At 42.2% G+C, this 20,543-nt stretch overlaps 1 protein-coding gene across 2 annotated transcripts in view; it reads right to left on the reverse strand.

Annotated features, from left to right (window-relative positions):
- Positions 1 to 7,489: 7,489 nt before the first annotated feature.
- The window catches only part of TBC1D9B (TBC1 domain family member 9B), a 172,277-nt gene continuing 159,223 nt past the window's right edge, over positions 7,490 to 20,543 (reverse strand). For both annotated transcript variants that reach the window (XM_069199510.1, XM_069199509.1), the window contains 3 exons: positions 20,468 to 20,533; positions 19,876 to 19,982; positions 7,490 to 11,322 (listed from right to left, as the gene is read on the reverse strand). In XM_069199510.1, coding sequence (XP_069055611.1) covers positions 10,630 to 11,322; positions 19,876 to 19,982; positions 20,468 to 20,533 — 866 coding nt within the window. In that variant the 3' untranslated portion in view covers positions 7,490 to 10,629. The remainder of the gene's footprint in view (positions 11,323 to 19,875; positions 19,983 to 20,467; positions 20,534 to 20,543) is intronic.

Genomic DNA, 20,543 nt, shown 5'->3' on the forward strand with positions numbered 1-20,543 from the left:
GTTGTATCACAGATTAACACAAGTTAAGGTACAGTATCTGCGTACAGCTAGTATGGAGTACTTAAAGATTTTAGCTGTCTGCTGTCCAAGACTATTGTGTGCTATAGCAATTCAAAAAGTGGTCTTTGTGCCACTAAACTGGCCATCAATAGTTGTCTTTCTTGGCAATCTCATTTGCTTGTTTCATAACTGATCTATTTCCTTCCTCTGTTTGTCACTCCCCTGAAGCATAGCTTCTTTTACCATTCTCTTGATGGGATAAGTTTTATCCCTCCAGTGCTTATATTCAGGAAAGAATGTTTTTCTTTTGAGTTCAGCATTCAGAGAGCATGCATTTCATTACGCTATTATATGCTGCTTTCCCCTCAAATTCCTGCCTCCCCTGCTATGTTATTCCTGCTCCACTCTAAAATTGTCATATTGCGCATCACTCCCTATTCGGCTCTTTCAAAGTATTAATTTTCACCCAATTTAATTCCAGCTTGTCCACTGCTTCCCTCACCCATGTTTGTGGTTGCTGTTCAAAATCAGCAATCAACACTGATAAAACCAAAAGGTCAGATAATGGTACTGAAAGCTAGATCTATTGGCTTTGCCAAGGCCTGTTTTACCAGTGAGTACTGTTCAGGGGAAAGGGCCTTGTACATTCACAGAAGCACACTGAGAGAAAATTAAAGGCCTTCAGTTGCAGAGCTTGAGGGTTAACATTAGGGTATACGGGATTTGTATAAGTGCCTTTGAACTGAGCTTTATGACCTAACAAGAGGTCGGAATGGTGAATTAGCACTGCCACGTCGAGAGCGCTTATTTTGAGTATGTGTATGACAGATTCCCTTCAATAAGTACACTTTGAGAGAAATTCGTCCCAACACAAAAGAGTTCAAATGAATGCCGTTTGAGGAAAAAGAAACATAAGCGCACTGAAAGCAGGGGGTCCTCTAATAATGTACCTTCTGTTTAAAAATAGCGAACTACAAACTGCCATGGAAAGGAAACGAGTCAGGCATTTTGCATCGTTTAAACTACCCCCTTTTAGTTTAACATTCCTAAAGAGAACCAAAGAAAAACTGGGAAACATGGAATATGGATTAGCCTACTTTCCATGTGCATATATATTATGTATTTAGTAAAACTATTTAAAATAGTGGGCCTGGTCACAAAGGACAGATAGGGGATTTAAAAATATGAATGAGAAAATGGTTTGACAGGGTCTTGAGAAAAATAACAGTAGTGATTCAAATGACATAAAAAAACTGACTAGAAAAGTTCAGAGGTAGGCGCCACATGAGACTTGTGAGGTAGTGGAATGCGTGGATGCTTTCAACTGACATCAGAAGGACATTGCGGTGGGAGAGTACTTAACGCCAGGCTCTAAGGACTTTGTAATCCCAGAAGCAATCCAAGAGTAGATATAGCTCGGGTCATGTTTGTTTCAATCTTAGGGCTATGCTACAAGAAATGGACTTTCTCTGAGAATGATTTGGCAGTTACAGGTTGATTTTTTACGAAGAGTGAGTAAATGAAGCCTTATTAGTGACACCGAATACCTAGTTCCTGTATATTATCCATGATGCGTAGATGTATATATAACTATCTCATCAAAAACATTTAAAGAAACACAAATCACATCTCAACATTTCAATCCTTTTTACACAAAGTCCTAAAACGTTCCAAAAACGTATACTTGCATAATATAGAACAATAGCTCTAGCTTCATTTAAAAGGTTACTTGCTTGTATTTTAGGCAAATGCTACCAGTTAAAACCAATCCACTACTAAAAAAGCAGGACAAATTAATAAAACGTGTAAAACAGATTTGAATTCATAACCTCGCACAGATATACGTTGTTCAAGCATTTCGTCAGGTATAGATGATTCCCAAAATTGATACCAGAGAAAGCCTCGCTTGCATGACAACAGTGTGGATGTCAAGTGCGACAGAAAAAAGGGAGTTCACATCTGCGAGGGTTGAAAGTTGCCTCAGAAACTACCACTGGGAAATCCTTAATCGCACAACAGCTGTTCACAGTGCCAGCACTGGACTGCAGTCAAACATCTGGAGGCTGAGCTACCTAGACTGCAGAAAGCTGGCTAAGAGGATTTAAAGATTGTACTGTGAACATGATCATATGTAACACCAGCCCAGAGAGGAAGACTGTCTATGATCAAAGGGGCCTCCAATTTGCTCTCCAGACAAAAAAGGATCGAGCAACGGAGAAAGGAGAGGATTTATTTCTGAGTGTAGAAATGCATAACTAAAGAAACATTTATTAAAATGGAAATTATATTTGATTGAAGGATCCCAGTTACAAAATAATGCACCGATGCAACCACATGCACACTGTATGAAAAGCTGTAGCTATTTTGCATATCACAGTTTCTACCTGATAGCCTACTAAATGTGAGCCGATACCTCTACCTAGCTGGAGGTGGCACAGGTGTATTTGTAGCAAGTCAGATGGTAAATGTCAGAAGAACTCTAGTTGTGTGATTGTCTAGTTAACATGCCATTGTTATATTTGCCAACTTTTCATTCCTGGAGTGAGGTGATGCTCAAAGGATGTTCCTGCAGGTTGATGCTGAGGCCTAAACCTCTAAAGATCGTTTCGTTTACACTGATCTACACTATGGTGAATGGTTAACAACTTGTAAGAGGACCTTTGGGCAGTGATTCCAGTGCGGTGCATGACACAGCGTTCATCTGTAACATCTTTGTTGTGTGATAAACTCGGAATTCAGGTGAGAAATACAAACTTTGCAAATAAATTTTGCCCACTTTTGAGGCAATATCTCTATCCGGTTTGGTCTACAGAAACTCCCTCATTTGGACAGACTTGCTCCACTCAACAACAGAGCACACAGCAGCTACTTGTATTATAGGAGGCAAACATCAATATGGGCTACATAAGATTAGTCAACTTTCTGCACTCGTGTCTGGTTGAGGACCCCTTTGTTTCCTAGATGTCCTGTATAACATTGTCCTGCATCACAACGCTCAAAGCTATTTAGGTAAAAAGGTTCAGTATGTCAAACAGTCGCACTCTTACAAGTACATGTAATGGATCTAATTAACTATGCATGAAATAAACTTACTTACTGCAGCCACACACTTTCCTACACAAAAACGTTTTATTCCTAAAAATTGCTAGGTTCATAAAGTGAACATTTCTGATTTTATCATATTTAGGGCAAGCTCCCAGTATGTATCCAAGATAATGAAAACTATTTTTATGATTTAGAGAAAAATATGCCTCAGTTTATGCTCATCAATGCATAAAGAAATGTCAACTTCAGGAATCATATCAAGTGGCTTAAAATGTTTTTTCCATGATCTATGAATTTACAAATGTATCTTAGTAAGTTGCTGCCATTCAGCCTAAATACTTTTTATAGTAAGGTAAATTGTTGCAAAATAAAAGGTTTAATACTTGTGCAGGATCTAGCATCAGAAAACAAGCAAGTTAAAAAAGCAAGTTCTTTTGGGTATCTGCACCGTACTCCGAGAAGAGCTGCGTAGCAAAGTGGACACAATATTTCTAAAATGAAATGATTTGTTAGATTTAGTATATAATTCAGAACTAGATCAAAAAGAGTGACGGGGTTCAGCAAATCTCTTGACGATGTTTCACAATGGCAGATTAGTGAGCTAATGAGATTTTGTTTAATGCAGCACCAGTTCCTTTAAAGAACATGGGCTGGATAAACATGCATTGACAAAGCCAATTGGCAGTAATTTTTTTTTATAGCTATGTTGCACAGCAGAGCACCCGCTGTGCAACATGGCTGAAAGTAAACAATGAATAGAGCTGTGCATTTAAAAACAAACAAAAAAAACTGTCAGGCATGTTATACCGCAGAAGTTATGCTGTGCAACACGGCTAAAAAAACATTATGCCCAACTTGAAGGGAGGAGTGGGTGGGGGGAAAAAGGAGGCGGTGTTACGGCCAGATATTCTGACATTGGAACTGGGGAATCAGGTTTGAGTCTTGTCATCACCTCAACATAATTCTGGACAAATTGCTTAACTTCACATGCCCCCAAAAAAATGAACGGGAACTTGTGTAATGCAACTGGTGGTGCTCATGTAAAGTGCCCCAGTACCTTTCTGCCGGGTCGAGTTTGCGCTATTTCAAAATGCAAAACAAAAAAGAAGAAATAGTACTTTAATCAAGCAGGAGCAGCGGACGGAGACTAATTTAGTTAAACCAATCTGTACGTGCTCCATGCAAAGACAAGGAAGTGATGCCTAACACATTCAGCAGAATTAGAAGGCAGCCAAGAAAAGTGATAATATGCCAAGAAAAGGATTTTTCTATACAACATGGATTTTTCTTAATATAACGGATCACCGACAAAGGACAGTGCATGCGTGCCGTCTGCATTCAAGACCTAAAAAATAAGGTTCCTGTTTTAGGAACGGAAACAAAGGGATGGTGGTCTGCTGTTCTTTGCAGGCCAATAGCCTTGTGCAGCCAGTCAAGGGGGGTTGATAGTCAATTTGTCTTGTTCCCCCGTGACTTGGGAGTTTGTGAGGTGACTGTACACAGAACACACTGCAGAATTAAAAACGGATTGCAAAATGTCAGTGTGAGATTTTCATACAACGGTAACTTAGATGTAATGAACTGACAGACTACAGTATTTTGCCGCTAAGTACCAGTGAAAAATGGAGGAAAAGCACTGGACACCCTCAGAAAGTAGAGGGTTTATTTAATGACCTCAAAAGATACGAAAATATGCGAAGACTGTGAAATGCAGTGCCAAAATATATGAATAGCGGTTTTATACAGGAAGAGATTCGATAAAAGTCACTACAGTTTTGGTTCACTTCTTGAGGCCATGTATTCATACATCTAGCTGAGAGCAGGATAACATGGCTATCGAGAGTACGTTTCACTATGACTTGAGCTTTACAGGATGTGGCTAGCTGTAGAAATCTATCACAAAACTGTGAAATGGCCAGACCAAAACAAAACCGTGCAATATCTTGCATCCTTTTATACCATTGCTCTTCCAAGTGGCATGAATATGTAAAAAAAAAAAAGAGCTCAGGTTCATGTATTTTGAGTGTTGGAACTGTGTAGAAATTGTTTTACCCTAGAGAAAAATAATGCACACATTTGAAGGTGTGCCCACCAGAGTGGCCACCAATGTTCACCAACTGTACTTATTAATGGCTCATTAATATGAATTGTTAAGCTTATGTTTAATGTAGTAATATGTCATATTAAGGGTTATGCATTAGATAGTAGCTTTATTAATTAGAGGCCTTAACTTAGCGAGGTCTTGGCCTAGTTGCACGGCCTCATGTCAAGCTGTATTTCTTAGGCAACTAATAAAATGGATGCTTAGAGAATTAGATTGTGATTTTCCACTGTACTGTCCAAGTGTTTGTAGCTGAAGTTAGTTCTCATGGGAAACTGCCTGCTAGAAGATGCTGTACTTGCTAGTGTAACAATGTTTAATGTAATGTGTGTAAGACTGACCTTCCCAGGAGGAGACAATGGACCCACTGACTGGAGTATAAGCTGCAACAATATTGATACCTGACGAGCCGAATGAGGAGAACGGGAGAAGAGGAGCCAACCGTCGACATGTGAACCATGTACTAGCAGAATTATAGATTTGAAGTTTTAGTTTCATTGGACAAAGTGTGAACATGCGATCCCCTGACCAATTAGGATGTGGGAAGTAGTTTTAGGAAATCTAACTTAGCCAGACTGCACCGGGAGGAGAAAAGCTTTCCAACACTGTTACTTTTCTTGACTAGCCATGCTTAACTTTACAGCTTAGAAAGACTTTGCTTTTTCTGAACTTTGATGCTGAATCTTGATGTATTGCTGACCGAACTGAAGTCCTGATGCTGAAGACGGTCACAGCTTGCTGAACTTTATTGAGGATAGGTATTCACTGACATTACTTACTGCTATGGCTATTTGCTTTTGTTTCTAGGCACCAACCGCTATTTTGATAGAGCCATAGATGTTTTCCAATTTTTTGTTTACTAAATTGTTATGCATGAAGCCCAAACAAGCTATTCTAATCTGATGTTAGCTAGGATTCTCACTGATGATGTTCGCTACATGAAATAACAGCTGATGTCTTTTCTTTGTTGAACCTAAATGTATGTAATATCGTTTGCACAGTTATTCTTGCTATTAATTTGTACTGTAACATCAGAATGTGTGGTAGCCCAAGCTTTGATTAGATTGCGATTCATTCGCCGTTTTGGACAGCCAGTATTGTTTCTGTATGTTTATCATTTAATTTTGAGGTTGAGCTATGTGATATTGGCATTGTTAATATAGGGAAATAAACATTTGAACTTTTATACAAAGGTGTGGTTATTCATGGCCGAGAGGTCATAGTGAATGACATTTACTGACTCCTATTGATTACAAATGTTATTGATTATTGATCTGCATGTACGGGATATATGGTGGGAAAACCTTGAAGCGAGTCATAAGGCTCATTGGCCTATTCGCGTCTCCCTTTTAAGTTTTCTTAATAAGGTCTGACGCGCTAATAAAATCTTGCATCGTTTTATGCCATCACTCTTTCAAGTGGCATGAATATGTAAAAAAGATCTTAGGTCATTAAGGACATTACTGACCTGTGGTTCAGCAGTCCTACTCTCTTCTCATGGTTGTAATTATTATCAGATCCTTCATTTTTTAGATGATGTTTCATCAAATGCCATTTAAGGCCATATACCAGTTCCCACTCACCCCCCAGACACTGAATGGGGATAGAAGAGAAGCCAAATTCAACTTACCTCCAACTTACCTCCTTCTCTTCCCACAGTAGTGCAAAGAATGAAGTCGTTAAAACGGGAAGTTACTTGTCACATATAAAAGGCAATGGAGTGCAACGAGTGGCTCTTGAAAAGAGTAATGAGGTACCCACATCCCTCCTGGCAGCGTAGAGTTGGATGAACATTCAAGTTAGGTGGAAAACCTGCCTAAAATATCTAGAACTATTCCTATCAACGTTACCATGAGTAAAAAGCCTCTCTTATAAAGACCTCGCTATTGCTCAGTCTCTGAAAACGTACTTTAAAAATTAAACTAATGTGTGTGTTTATATGCTCTAATTGCTGGCAAATGGCTGCAGAAAGGAGACGTGTTACTGCATAGGAACATTTTAATGGCACATCAAATTCCTTTGATCGGTGCAGGTGTTTGTTTAGGACTTGTGCCTCCTTCCCTATTTCTTATAATATTCTCGTCATCCTTCACTGAAGATTTCCCAAATGTTTCTATAAACGAGCTGAAGTAAACCATACTGACGAATAATTGTAGCGTGTCTGCAGCACAGCGAAGTCTACAAAAAACCATACAGCACTTTAGCAGCCTATTAAAGCTATTTTAGTGAGGAAAAGCATTTGTGGCTTAAGTGTGTTTATACCTGTACCATATTGACAGCCCTGAAAATAGAAGAGCAGAGGGAACCTCAAACCAGCACAAAATATTGACTAGAAACAACTCATTTAGATTGCAAGTTCATTTATTGATTATGAAGGGGTTTGGAAACAGACATTTAAAAATCATACGGGTTACAATCCTTCACTTAAAAAAAACACAATTGCAATAAATTACGGTAGGATTCGCGGAAAAGAGGGTGGGGCTGCCTCACAAACACTTTGCAAAGGATTGGCAGGGTGGCAAACGTGAGTGTTCACAAGGTAACTAAAACCGCTCTGAAAAATACACAAAAGATGACAGAGCCCTCTCCACCACAGTCACCCAAAAAGAAGGTTTCTGTCCGCAGGCCCCCGTGAATGATGAGGCTCACATGTATTGTGAAGTAGCTACATCACAATTCCCTGCTAAAATCCTTCAGAAAGCAGCGCCCTATTGTTATTAAAATACTTATAAAAGTAAAACAAATTAGAGTTTTTCTTTTTCTGGGTATGTACTTAGACTGGTCTTTACTCTCACCATTTCACCCAACTGTTCGATCTTTCACTGTTTGTGGGTGCTCCTCGGTGTGGTCATCTGTCCAACCACGTGTGGACAAACTGGGAATGCCCAGCTGGATAAAAGTTGTGGTATCCACTGCTAGTAGGTACTCTGAGACCCTGAAAAATGGAGACTAGCTAAGTAGTTCTATGGTCTTCCAAAACTTACACAACGCACTGCTTTGTCTATCCCAAAATGAACATCTTTACAACCCTTACTTCGAATTTCTTAACGTCACAGCAATTGAATTTCTTTATTAAACATTATGTGATCTGCCTGGGGCACGACTAGACATTTCATTACATGGTGGCAGCATCTCTTCTGGCAGAATAAAATAAAAGTTTGAGGAATGTTCAAATTTTTATCCAATGCATGCAGATACTAGGAAATGACGAGACATAGAATAATTGAAATAGGTATTTTCTGTCATGTAAGGATTACGGTTGAATTGGTGAGTCCCTATACAACAGTTATCTTACTAGAATCAGAAAATATATGAGTTAAAAAAGAAATCAGTGTGTTACTGGAGGTAGCACACACACATCCTTAGAATGAGTGCAAGAAATACGGCAGCCATGGAATAAAATCTAGCAGAATACTTCAAATGTTTAAAGCACAGTATTGTCCTATTTCACGGAGGTCTGTGGTAGGGCGCTCACCAACATTAGAACTGCACACAACTCTTTAAAAAAAAGTATTGCACACAGTTTATACTGGGCTAATTAGGTGAATCAACCAAAGAACTTTTCCAAAACCACACAGAAAAGTATCTAGTCACCATACAGTTCAGTTTAATGTCCTTTTACGAGAGGTCTGCAGTCTCGCTCACATTCACTGAGTGACTGAAGCGAAACCTCCATTGGTGGAGCGCATAGCACCTCATACAAAGGAGCATGGCTCCTACTCCCAGAGATTCTGCTACATCCCTGCCATCTTTCCCTCCTGAGGACAGAGGGCCTGCAGTAAACAGCAAGGCCCGGTTGTCAAGGGCTGGCCACTGGAGCCAGAGGCTTTCTGCTGTGGTCTGCATCCTCTGATAACACTTTGGATACCCACAGGGAATGCTTGGAAGAAGCCTTAGGGTGTGAACAACTTCCACAAACGTGCTCACAGCCTCCCCTAGTCACACACAGCTAATACATAGCGGTGCAGGCACTGGTATATAGCACTCATCCCAGTAAATACAAAGATGCTCATCACGAACCCTTCCATTCACAACTGCTGATGCATACATCCTTATGTGCATAGACGGGCTGAGCTACACAGGTTCTTAATACGTGAAACCTATGCTGCTCACCTGACTTTCACAGGCAGTGGTAGACCCAAGCAAGCAAACATGCTCTTATGCAATGCCCCTAACCCAAGACGTATGCAGAGTCCTCACAGCCACTAAAGTGCAACAGTATCTTACACTCACAATTCACAGACTAATTATCAGAAACCCATACATACGATAAACATCCTCAGACAATCATTCATCTGCATTTCGCACTGTCATGCAAACGGTGCCTTATACCTTAGGACAGCTTATAGCGATGCGTACACATGCACTCACCAAATCAACCACAACAAGAGCAAGCTGAGGTCAAAGACACACATACAGTTAAATATAGTTTAGAAAACTAAAATCAGTCACACATTATGGTTAAGGATAAAAAATGACTGCGCTTATAGATGGAGGTAAATGAAGCTTGCCAGAAAGGTACGAGAATCAGCTGCACTAGCATCATTAGAAATGTTCCTAGCAACAGTTGATCATACATAACTCTTATCAACTTCTCTAGCTTAGAAAGAGCTAGGACAACACATAAAAGGCTACCTAGGAAAAAATGAGTTGGAATAGAGATGCACACAGCATCGTGGTCCAAACAGCTATTCTGAAATGAATGAATTACTAAGAAACAATGTTTGCTCCACAAACAATATGCCATTGCTCTCCACAAGCATATTATTATGACCAGGTACGATTTGGCCAGGGAACCTACAAACCTGCACTTTTCAGACCACCTTACAAAGCATAATTTGAGGAAAAAGTATAACGTGGAGGCACACAACTGCACCAGATTTAGAGAAACCAGCAACATCCCTTTAAGTGCAAGGATAGGACTGTCTGAAACAATAACATAATGCAAGGGACATTAGCTTGCTGAGCTACTTCGTGACAAATGGGGGACACTAGTACCAAAACTTCATTCTTTCAGAGCAAGTGGATAATCCCAACCATGGTGGTGCAGAGCTTAAAAATAGTCAAGGGAGGTAGGCACTGGAGGCATGTCGAGACCAGGTTTGGAGTGCACATATTCACCTCTAGTAGCAGGGTCCATACCATACTATAAAGCATCTCACTGAAAAGATACGGCAAAGGGCTACATGCAGGATGCATGGGGAAGACAAAGCCTCGGGGCTTGGCTATTTATGCTCTTCACAAGTACAAAGGATGTTCTCCTTGAGCGAAGTTTCTTCCTACAAGATATTGGCATTAGCCAGCCAGTGAAAAAAAGACCCATGTATCACTCAGTTGAATATATCTGATGCGTAGAGATACAGTACATTTTCCTGCAGAATTTTTCAGTACTTGATATCCCACTATGAGACTACAGGGGGATCATCATCAGTCCCTCTTTCCCCCACTCAATGGTCCATTGAGTAAACACTGAATTTGTTAAGTCAGCCGGACACTGAGGAAAGCTCATAGTCACTAGAAGAACTGATCTGCCTCTCCATCTTCTTCTGTTGCTTTATCTTCTGACGGATGTCAAACTTCTTCTCAAAGTAGTCCACCAGTGGAGCTTCAGTAAGGATGGATGCCAAGATCTGCTCAAAGGAAATGGACCAGTCTGCATCAATTGTGCTACCGTACCTCGGTGTAGGGCAGGTGGACTCACAGCCAACCAGGACTGTGTCATCAGCAATATCTTCACAGGGCAGGGAGCCAGCACTGACCATGGAATAGGAGGACATGGATAGGTCATCTTTGTTTTCATCATCTGAAAGTAGCTGTGCTGGAGACCCCGTTCCTTCCTCACTCCCTGCTCCCTCATCAGACTTTTGGGTGTCCTCCTGTGTCTTTTCAGGGAGGTCACCATGAAGAACCTCTGTCTTAGCCTGCCCCCTTTGCTCAGCATCTGCATCTTGGGTGTTCTCCGAAGTGGGTGTTCGCTCTTCCTCATCGCTTGGTGATTCTTCAGCAGTAGGTGTTTTATCACCTGCCTTCGAGGGTGGGTTTGAGAACTTTTTGCCGACCTCGCCAATGCGCAAGAGAAGGCTTGCTACTGTGGCAATGGCATGATACAACTCCTGCTCCTGAGGGTCCTCGCTGAACATGTTATAGAGGGTCTTGCACAATTCAATAAATTGTTCCTTGAAGAGAAGAAAAAACATTTAATGACTGTCACAGAAACACTTTTACAAGATAAACACCTACAGAAATATCAAAGACATTAATAGATTTCCCCCAAAGCTTCCAAGTAATTCAGTAAATTGCACCACAGCTCTTTGTTTTTTACCAGTGGCATCTTGACAAGCTCACCTACAGTTGTTACCTCCCACTAAAGAAAACCATCACAACCAGCCCTAGCTTCCTTGTCTCACCTCTGACTTATGGCTGTTTCCTGAACCCCTTCTGTCTGAACCACTTTTCTCTAATACATCTTCTACCGGCCAGTGGTGCCCAACCTGTGGCCCGGGGGCCCCTAGGGGTCCACAAATGCATAGAAAATTAAATATTAATAGATTAGGTTCCCAGCTTTCACTAATGACTCAGTAAGGGTCCCCGGTTTCCAATTATGATTTAATGGGGGTTCCCGAGTTCAAGTAATGATAAAGTGGGAGTCCACAGAAGTCAAAATGTTGGGAACCACTGTTCTACGCCATACTTCTACATCTTGCCGTCTACTGTCCTTTGCACCAAAGGGATTTGTTTTTACCGAGCACAGGCCTTGCCTCTAAGAAAACAAGGAAGCCGTGGTGCACTCATTGCCCTGCCTGTACCGAAGTCCGAAACATCAAAATGCTTGTCAGCTTTCCAAGCTCCAGTCTGATCTCTGCCCTCAGGTAAATCAAACCTCTTTGCACAGCACCAAGAAGATGTTTAGACACATCCATAATTATGGTACTTGGTGACACTTTTTCAACAGGAAGGGAATCTCTCCCAACCTGTACTCAGCATCTTTATCTGTTATGGCACAGATTAAAGTTGCCGTCAGCCCCTTTTCAGAGACTGAGCCAGAGAAGTACTTCTCCGAGAACGTTTGACAGTTATCCTATGCTATCTTGTCACATGAGTGCTTGCTTTGCAAAAGTTGAGAACCATCTTCTGACATATGCCAGCTTCTTCAGGAGTTCTTGTTTTTTGCTATAAAAAAGGTAGATCTTTTTATATGCAGGTCTCCCAGAGATCTGTTCTTTTCCGCCAGAACTTCGGGAATACAAAAAGGCTCAAAGTCAAAAGTGATTCCTTCCAGAGAGTGCTCAATAAGGAAAGACCTAGAAACTCACACTAACATCACACCAGGTTCTAACCTGTGGTGCTAAAGAGAACTCACACCAAGCTTGGTCCTAATGTACTGACATGGCAATAAAGGAGGGGCTTGCCTAAGGAATGGACATGGTCCACCTGTTGAGTTTGCCCAAAAGAGTCTTAACATTCAAACACTGGCTCTTACCTTTAAGTGCTCCATGGACCTGAGCTATCACACCTCTTGAGACATGAACTCAATCATCAGTAAACAGAGATATGCAAGATAAGGTCTAAAGAGTGACCAAACCCAGACAGAATATCCTGTAGCATATAAAAAAGAATAAACTGGACTGTTACGGGGGCTTATGGGTGCCACAGTGCCAGAAAAACGCAAACATGGGTAGTCAGGCTTCATCCATGTCGTCTCAACTTATTTGTTGTCTGCAAAAGGACCACTCTAAAACATATGATACCACATTGAAGAGGATGTTAAATTCCTTGGTGCCACAAGTACGGCAGCATGCAGGTGTCATATAAGGCACCACCCCCTCACTTACATGCAGAGAGGCATTTCCCAAAATTCTTGCCAGCAACAAACCTTCCATCCACAGACAGAAAAGCCAATGGAGGAAACAGAACCACCAATGACTTTAAACTACTTGAGTTACTCCGCACAACATGCAGACAACTCATCACATTAGCCAAAGCTAAGTTCTACAATAATATCATAAATGAAGCTGCCAACAAATGCACAACAAAGCACTGGATTAACTGTTGGCCTAACTCGCCTATCCCACACTGCATATAAAGAGATATGGCACTAATCTCTTTTTCAATTAAAAAAACTACAGGGATCTGACAGTGCATCAATAACAACAAACCTGCTTTTCCACCTAGACCTCCCACTTTTCGTAGCATCCTGCAATGGACATCCTTCAAATGAGTACAATGTTTTACTCTTGCCCTTCATTAAAGCTCTCGCAATACAAGTTCTCTCACCCCTACTCACCATAATCATTGCCTCCCTCACTCACTTCACAGAACGCCTACAGACAACCCAGATCCACTTTCTTTTGAAGAAATAGACCCTGATAAACTCACCAACTACCAGACCATCGTTAGCAAGATAATCTAAAAAACAGCCTATGGTCAATGCCATGATCACTTCAATGCAACCATCTTCTGCATGTCTACCAATGTAGCTTCACATCACGCTGTAGCACAGGGAGAGTGACATTACAAATCGTATCCAGTGCCCTTCTAAGCACAGGTAAAGATGGCTTTTGCTTCCTGATATGGCTGGACCTCTCAGATGCATTCAACACCATCAAATATTCCACAGTCATCACCACTCTGAAGTCTTGAATGGTATTCACTGGCAACATCCTTCACTGTTTCACTTCTACAAAACCCAGTTTGTTCAAATGGGTACCTTCAGATCCCAGAAGAGCTCCCAGGGTTCCATTTTGTCATGTGTCATCTTCAATCTTTACACGAGGTCCCCATTTGAGCCATCTGGATGTGAACTGAGCTTTAAGAGGCTCAAGTCCCCAATGTCAGTATGAAAATTCAACAACATGCCCATGATACACAACTCTATTTGAAAATCTCCAGACATCCTACACCTCAAACAATGCCTGCACCTCACCCTGTCCTATCCAGCATCTACATCAAGCTCAGTCCCACCATGGCAGGATTCATTTTATTTCCAAGAACAATAGGCATATTTGAGTCCAAACCTAGCTCAATACCATGAACCTGAACCATTCAAACACAAAAACTGACCCAATCGCTAAATCACTTTGATTCCCCTTAGACACTAATCATATCCTCAAGGAACAAATTACCAAGAAAACAAAGGAGGCCCAGGACCAGCTCTCTCCATTAAATATAGTGAAACTGTTAGAAATCGGGTATTTGGTTGGCAGTCAGGTTAGCCCCTGTCCAAGCAAGGACTCTTACTCTAGTCAAGTTAAGTCCCACACAATCCAAACTATCCTGTGCCCACCCTCTAGTAGCTTGGCACTGAGCAGTCAGGCTTAACTTAGAAGGTAATGTGTAAAGTATTTGTACAATAAATCATGCAATAACACAGTAGAATACCACAAAAATACACCACACAGTGTTTAGAAAAATATAGAATATTTATCTGGTAAGATGCAGGCCAAAACGATTAAGATGTAATAAGTATATTTTGAAATATCACTGTACAAATTATATTTGTTGCTTTTAAGAGACTAAAGACACTTTATGTCTCTTGCAAGCACAAAGTACCTGGTTTGCGTTCAAAATCTCTGCAAGGAATCGCAGGGGAGGAGATGCGTGGAAAACAGGGAGGTGTGCGTTGATTTCTCGGAACTCACACGGCGATGCGTCATTTATTTTTCACGCAGGGAAGGCTTAGCGTTGATTTCCGGCGCTCGGTCTTTGATCCTCTTAGGTTGCGGGGCTTTCGGACGGCCTGGGGAAGATGCATTGAAATCCGGCGCAGACCGGATGAAGTCACAGGTGCTGCGTCAATCCGATGGGCATTGCGTGGAAATTTCTACCGCACGGCAGGTGCTGCGTCGATTCCTCTCAGGAAGTCGGGCTGCGTCGTTTCGGCTCGGCTTTGCGTCAATACAGTGGGCAGTGCGTCGAATTTCCGTGCTGTACGCTGGCGTTGCATCAATCTTCTCCTTACGAAGTGGGCCTGCGTTGTTCTGGTTTGGTGTGCAGTGATTTTTACACTGCGATGCACGCTGTGCATTGTTTTCTGCCGGCTGTGCATCGATCGCCGCCGCACAGGGAGTTCTTCTTGCAGGAATGACACATTTTTGGTCCTGAGACTTCAGGGAACAGGAGGCAAGCTCCATCTAAACCCTTGGAGATCACTTCTCAGCACAGCCGGAGAGCAGCAGGGCAACAGCTAGGCAGCAGTCCTTCTCAGAGGGTCCTTTGGGAAGCTAGGCAGTTCTTCTTGGCAGGTTACAGGTTCTAGTTCAGGGTTTCTTCTCCAGGAAGTGTCTGTGGCAAGAAGTGTTTAAGTTGGTAGGGTCAGAGACCCTGCTTGAATACACAAATGTGCCTTTAAAGTGGGGGAGACTTCAATGAGTGGCTTAGAAGTGCACAAGGTCCCCTTTCAGTTCCATCCTGTCTGCCAGGGTCCCAGTAGGGGGTGTGGCAGTCCTTTGTGAAAGGGCAGGCTACTGTTCTTTGACATGTGTCAGGCCCTCCACCCTCACAGCCCAGGAAGACCCATTCAATATGCAGATGTATGCAAGTGTGACTGAGCATCCTGTGTTTGGGGTTTGTCTGAGTGACTGCACAAGAAAGCTGTCAACTAAACCTAGCCAGACATGGATTGGAATGCACAGAAGGATTTAAGTGTAGAGAAATGCTCACTTTCTAAAAGTAGCATTTCTAAAATAGTAATATAAAATCTAACTTCACCATTAAGCAGGATTTTGTATCACCATTCTGGCCATACTAAATATGGCCTGGCTACTCCTTTCAGGTCAGGATCTACCACTCAAACAGCACCCCACTTCTACAGCACAGGAATGATGGATAAGGAACCTGAAAGCATAACTACATAAAAGATGTATTTATTAAAGGGTTTTTCATTCCAGCTCAGAAGTCAATGGGATTTTATCTTCTAAACGTTTATACACGTAGGAGCTTCTGGACGTGCTTAAGGAAGACCTTGTTGCACTGTGCAGAAGAGCTACGCTTGTAGGCTGAAAGGTAGAGTAATGTTGATTAGGCTGTCCTCATCCTTAACAAATCTGAGTAGCTGAGCATGGTTTCAAATATTTCCTCCACATGTACCCCCCAGTATTCAAAACACAATAGTTTGGGAGCCATAATTTTGTTTTCTCTACTCTAGTTCATTTGAGCTGTGCCCTCTAATGATTTGAAAATGATGTAATTGAATACTGCTATGTTTATCACAGTTGTATCTACTGCTATCATGAGGGAGTGTTGAGTACAGTCTCTTCTAAAGAGCCTTATGCATCCTAATAGAGACAAGAGTATTCTTCTGGAGCCATCTGCACTTTACACTCAATGTGCCTCCCTGGTTTCAAATGAACAGTGTACTTTGTTCTCCTTCCTTTTTTCAAAACCCTTTTTCTGAAGTTGAGATATTTTATGCTTTTTAGGCATATTGTGACCTTACTAGTTTAATCTCTGTAGTACAAAGGTTAAAAGATCCTCAGAAAGGCTTTCCATGCTTTCCTTGAATGGAACTCAAATGTATCCCCGTGTGTACCAACATTTGCAACATTAAGTCTTGTGCAAACTGTTTATGTGGCCATTTGTAATTTTTGCTTTGTGCTAACTCCACTGTAATGTCTTTTTTCCCTACCTGATATGCTTATTTTTTTCTCCTCTTATATTTTCTCATCTCACTTAACTGCTGTTATCCCAAAGCACCAGCTTGTATTATTTTTGGTGTTCTTTAGATACATGTTGCACTTTATTATATATTTGGAATCTATGTTGCTAGTTGAAAATCAGTTCACTGGTGTTTTGCATTGCACAATGCTGAAAAAGGAAAATGTTACTTAACCTGTACGTATCTGTTAATAGCATGTAGTGCTGGGGATCTACATGCTCTGCATACTCCTGCCATATAGTGTTGAGCTTGGACGCTTGCAAGTTGGCTGGCTTCAAAGAAAGTCTTTTGAATCACGGGATGCACTGTGACTCTACCCTCAGTCAGCAATGTGCATGGGCACCGACTCCATGTTAGATTGATTTTCGTACAGAGGTTGCGAGTATTATGGAGTAGCTAGTGAAAGCAGTATGGCGCATTTGTGCATTGTGAAAAGGGAACTACTTCGTAAAGACACGATCTGCAAACAGTCACATGCGTCCAGGAAAGAGGGAGGGCGCATGTGAATGTACTGCACTACATGTTACCAACAGATGCTTACAGCTTTAAGTAACATTTTCCATTCGTAGCATGTGCTGATATAGATACACATGGTCTGCATAGACTATAAAGCAGTCCGGTAAGCGCACAGCCCCCCCCCCGCACACGTTCCCACCCAAAAACAAGATGTGGCTAGTATATGGATGCCTGGAAGTCTTTAAGACAGTCTGGCCATTGCCTGCTGTCTGGCTTATATATCCACACAACAGTGCTTAGTAAAAGTGTGTAGGGTTAACCAAGAAGCTGCTATACATATATCAGCGAGGGCATATTGTCAGGAAAGGCCACAACTGTTTCTGTTTTTTCGCACAGAATGTACCCTGGGGGTAACAGGGAATACTCTTTTGTTTTTGTGATACCAAGTGTGGTTGTATTTGACTATCCACCTTGCAATGCCAGCCGTAGAAACAGATTGGCCCTTAGGTGATGGAGCAACGGCTAGGAACAGCTGCTCTGCTTTGCAAAAAGGTTTAGTTTTGTCAGTACATGAGAGCCCATTTGACATCTAATGTATGGAGGGCTCTTTTTGCTACTGAGTCTGGTTGAGAAAGAAGACTAGGAGCTCTATGGTTTGATTGAAGTCAAAAAGGGGAATCCAATTTAGGGAGGAACTTCGGGTTGGTTCTGAGCTCGACTCTGTCCCTGTAACTCACAGATATGTTTGAGGGATGTCATGGCTACAAAGAAACCTATTTTTCAAGAAAGGAATTGAAGAGGGCAAGAGTATGAGGGCTCAAAGGGTGAACCTATGAGCCTGGTAAGCACCTTGTTGATATTCCAAACCGAGGTAGACTAGGAAATCATCTTCCTTGTGGAGGACATGCATATCCACCTTAAAGGTGGTCGCTCATTGGATCACCTGGTGGTAAGCTGTGATATTGTTCTAGGAGATGCCTTCATGGAGAAAAGCTTTAAATATGAGTTTCTTAGTGGTCGGGGGACGTCATTGATGTCCTAGTCATATCATCGGTCGCCACTTGTGGGCTCTGGGTAAAATAGAGCCTCATAAGGATCAGCAGGGCTGACGGGGCTACAAGGCTCAGGCCAGGTTTGTGAAGATCCCTTTGGCAAGTGTGAAATGTGAAGGTGGGGGAGGGGTGGTGATCAAGATGGTGGCGGTGTGGTAGTGCAGGGGGGAGGTAGAGGTGGTGGAGGAGGAGGAGTGTAGCGGAGAGGGCTGGCGCCAATGTCCCTATGTCTTTTGAGCTTTAGAGTTGGAGGGGCTCCAAAGCAAGCTCTTCCTTGAATGTTAGCATCCTCTTCTGCAGACTAAGGCTTTTGGCGGAGGTAATTTCATTGACATTTTCCTCATTTGTGGATGGGTGAATTGTTTTTCTGCCTTGCATCCAGTTCCTCTTGAACCCCTTGTAAGATGGGTTGCTCCAATCTTCAGAGCTAGTCGTTGACAGTCTCTTTGGCACTGATGGTGGATTCAGAGTCGACTGGGGCTTCAAAGTTAACGGTGGCTTAGATGCCACCTCTGAAGGGGCCCTCAGCATCAAAGGGACTGTACCCTTGTGGTTCTGCAGGCTCAGCGACCATGGAGGGGTGATGTTTGCGGACTTAGGAATTGTTGGCGGTGAGGCTTTTGGTTGGGAACTTCCAGAGCCCGTAGACAGCAGTGGCCCTGAATGCTGCAAAGTTTTGGATGCAGGGGTTCACGTAGCCCCATGGGGTGGTACTCCGCATCTACACAAGGCCTCCCCGGGGACTTAGTGCGAGTCTCAGTGTGAACCATACCCAGTCCTGGTGGAGGATGTCTATTGTGGACCTGCGTGCGAAGGCAAACGGACCTTCTCCTCTTCCTCTTGGTCAAATTCAGAGGAGAAAATGCCTCTGGGGTAGGCGATTGTTGGTGGGGTGAAATCCCAGAAGGGCCGACATAAAATAAGACTGTCATTTAAGAAGGCTCTTCTGCACATAACTTGGGTGGTCTCCTGCAAACTGACAATTAATAATTCAAGAGTCTTTTCTCTGAAAAAAAAAGCATAAATATATAGGCAGTTCAGTCCAAGTTGGTCTCGGGGGCTCTTCGGTGCACAGCATTCACTGGTACTACATCACACATTTTCTGTAAGCTTTATTCATTGGAACTTAAGGGTTTGTTAGGACTTATAACAGAGAAAGTAATTACTGTTAATCTTCACACCTGTATTAAAGGACTGGGATGTAGGAGAAGCACAAATGACTGACTGCAGTGAACACTATAGTCATCATCCGCGGTCCACTCTCCTCAAGACAACAGTCCTGCCATCCCCACCCTCCGTCATTTAGGCCTTTGGGATTGGCAGAAAATAAGGAATGGATTTTAGGAAGCCGGTTTGTGTTTTCGGGTGGATCTTCACACACTTCCTGGCATCAGTAGTTGTTAAAGTTACAAGACATTTGCTTGAAATGTGTTGTAAAGAGCAGATAACTCATTTGTAAGGAGGACAAGAGATCAGGGACTCAGAACATGTAACTGGTTTGCTTTGTATTTAGCTAGGTAATCTGATGGGTGCTCTTGCTTTAACCAAGGAACGTTCGGGTGTCTAACCTGGTTCATCTTAGGTAGGTCTTTTATTGTCTCCTTCTTTGGCTCCCGCTGCTTAGCCCACATGCGCAGATAGTACTTGTAGTCAGGGGGCTTGGGCTCCTTCTCCTCTGAAACAGAAAGAAATGACCAAGTGAGGTTATGTGACAATGTGCACACAGTATTCAAATGCACACTCCGGGCTACCTTGTTGGGAAGGAAAATCTGGATCTATCCTGACAAACTTTTGTCTATGCAACACAGGAGGTTGAGCCTCTGCCCGCCAGCCACAAAGTTGGTGACTAGCCTAACATATGACTCAGTCTGCCTAAACTTTATCAGAATTTGAAAGGCTCCACACTTACCTGCCAACGTTGTATGCACACCACAAAGTGTAAAACCACTCAATGTCTAGCAGAGCTGCTGTCTAGTACAGCCGTGACAATTTGTCCCACTAGTTAAACTGTAAGCAGTGGAAGAAAAAGCCTTGTATCCAATTATAAAGTTTAAATGTCGGCTAAACATTATCTCTCTTTGCACTATTCCTCCTGCTGTCAAAACTAAGAGTCTACAAATGACTAAATTGGTGTATGGAAAAATAAAAATTTAAATGTACCTTTCTTCTCAGCAAAGTCCTCATTCCCAACAGCAATTCCAGCTGTGTTCTCTTGAGCAGCAGTTTCTAAACAAAA

Source organism: Pleurodeles waltl, chromosome 7, assembly GCF_031143425.1.
Source record: "Pleurodeles waltl isolate 20211129_DDA chromosome 7, aPleWal1.hap1.20221129, whole genome shotgun sequence".
Taxonomy (NCBI): domain Eukaryota; kingdom Metazoa; phylum Chordata; class Amphibia; order Caudata; family Salamandridae; genus Pleurodeles; species Pleurodeles waltl.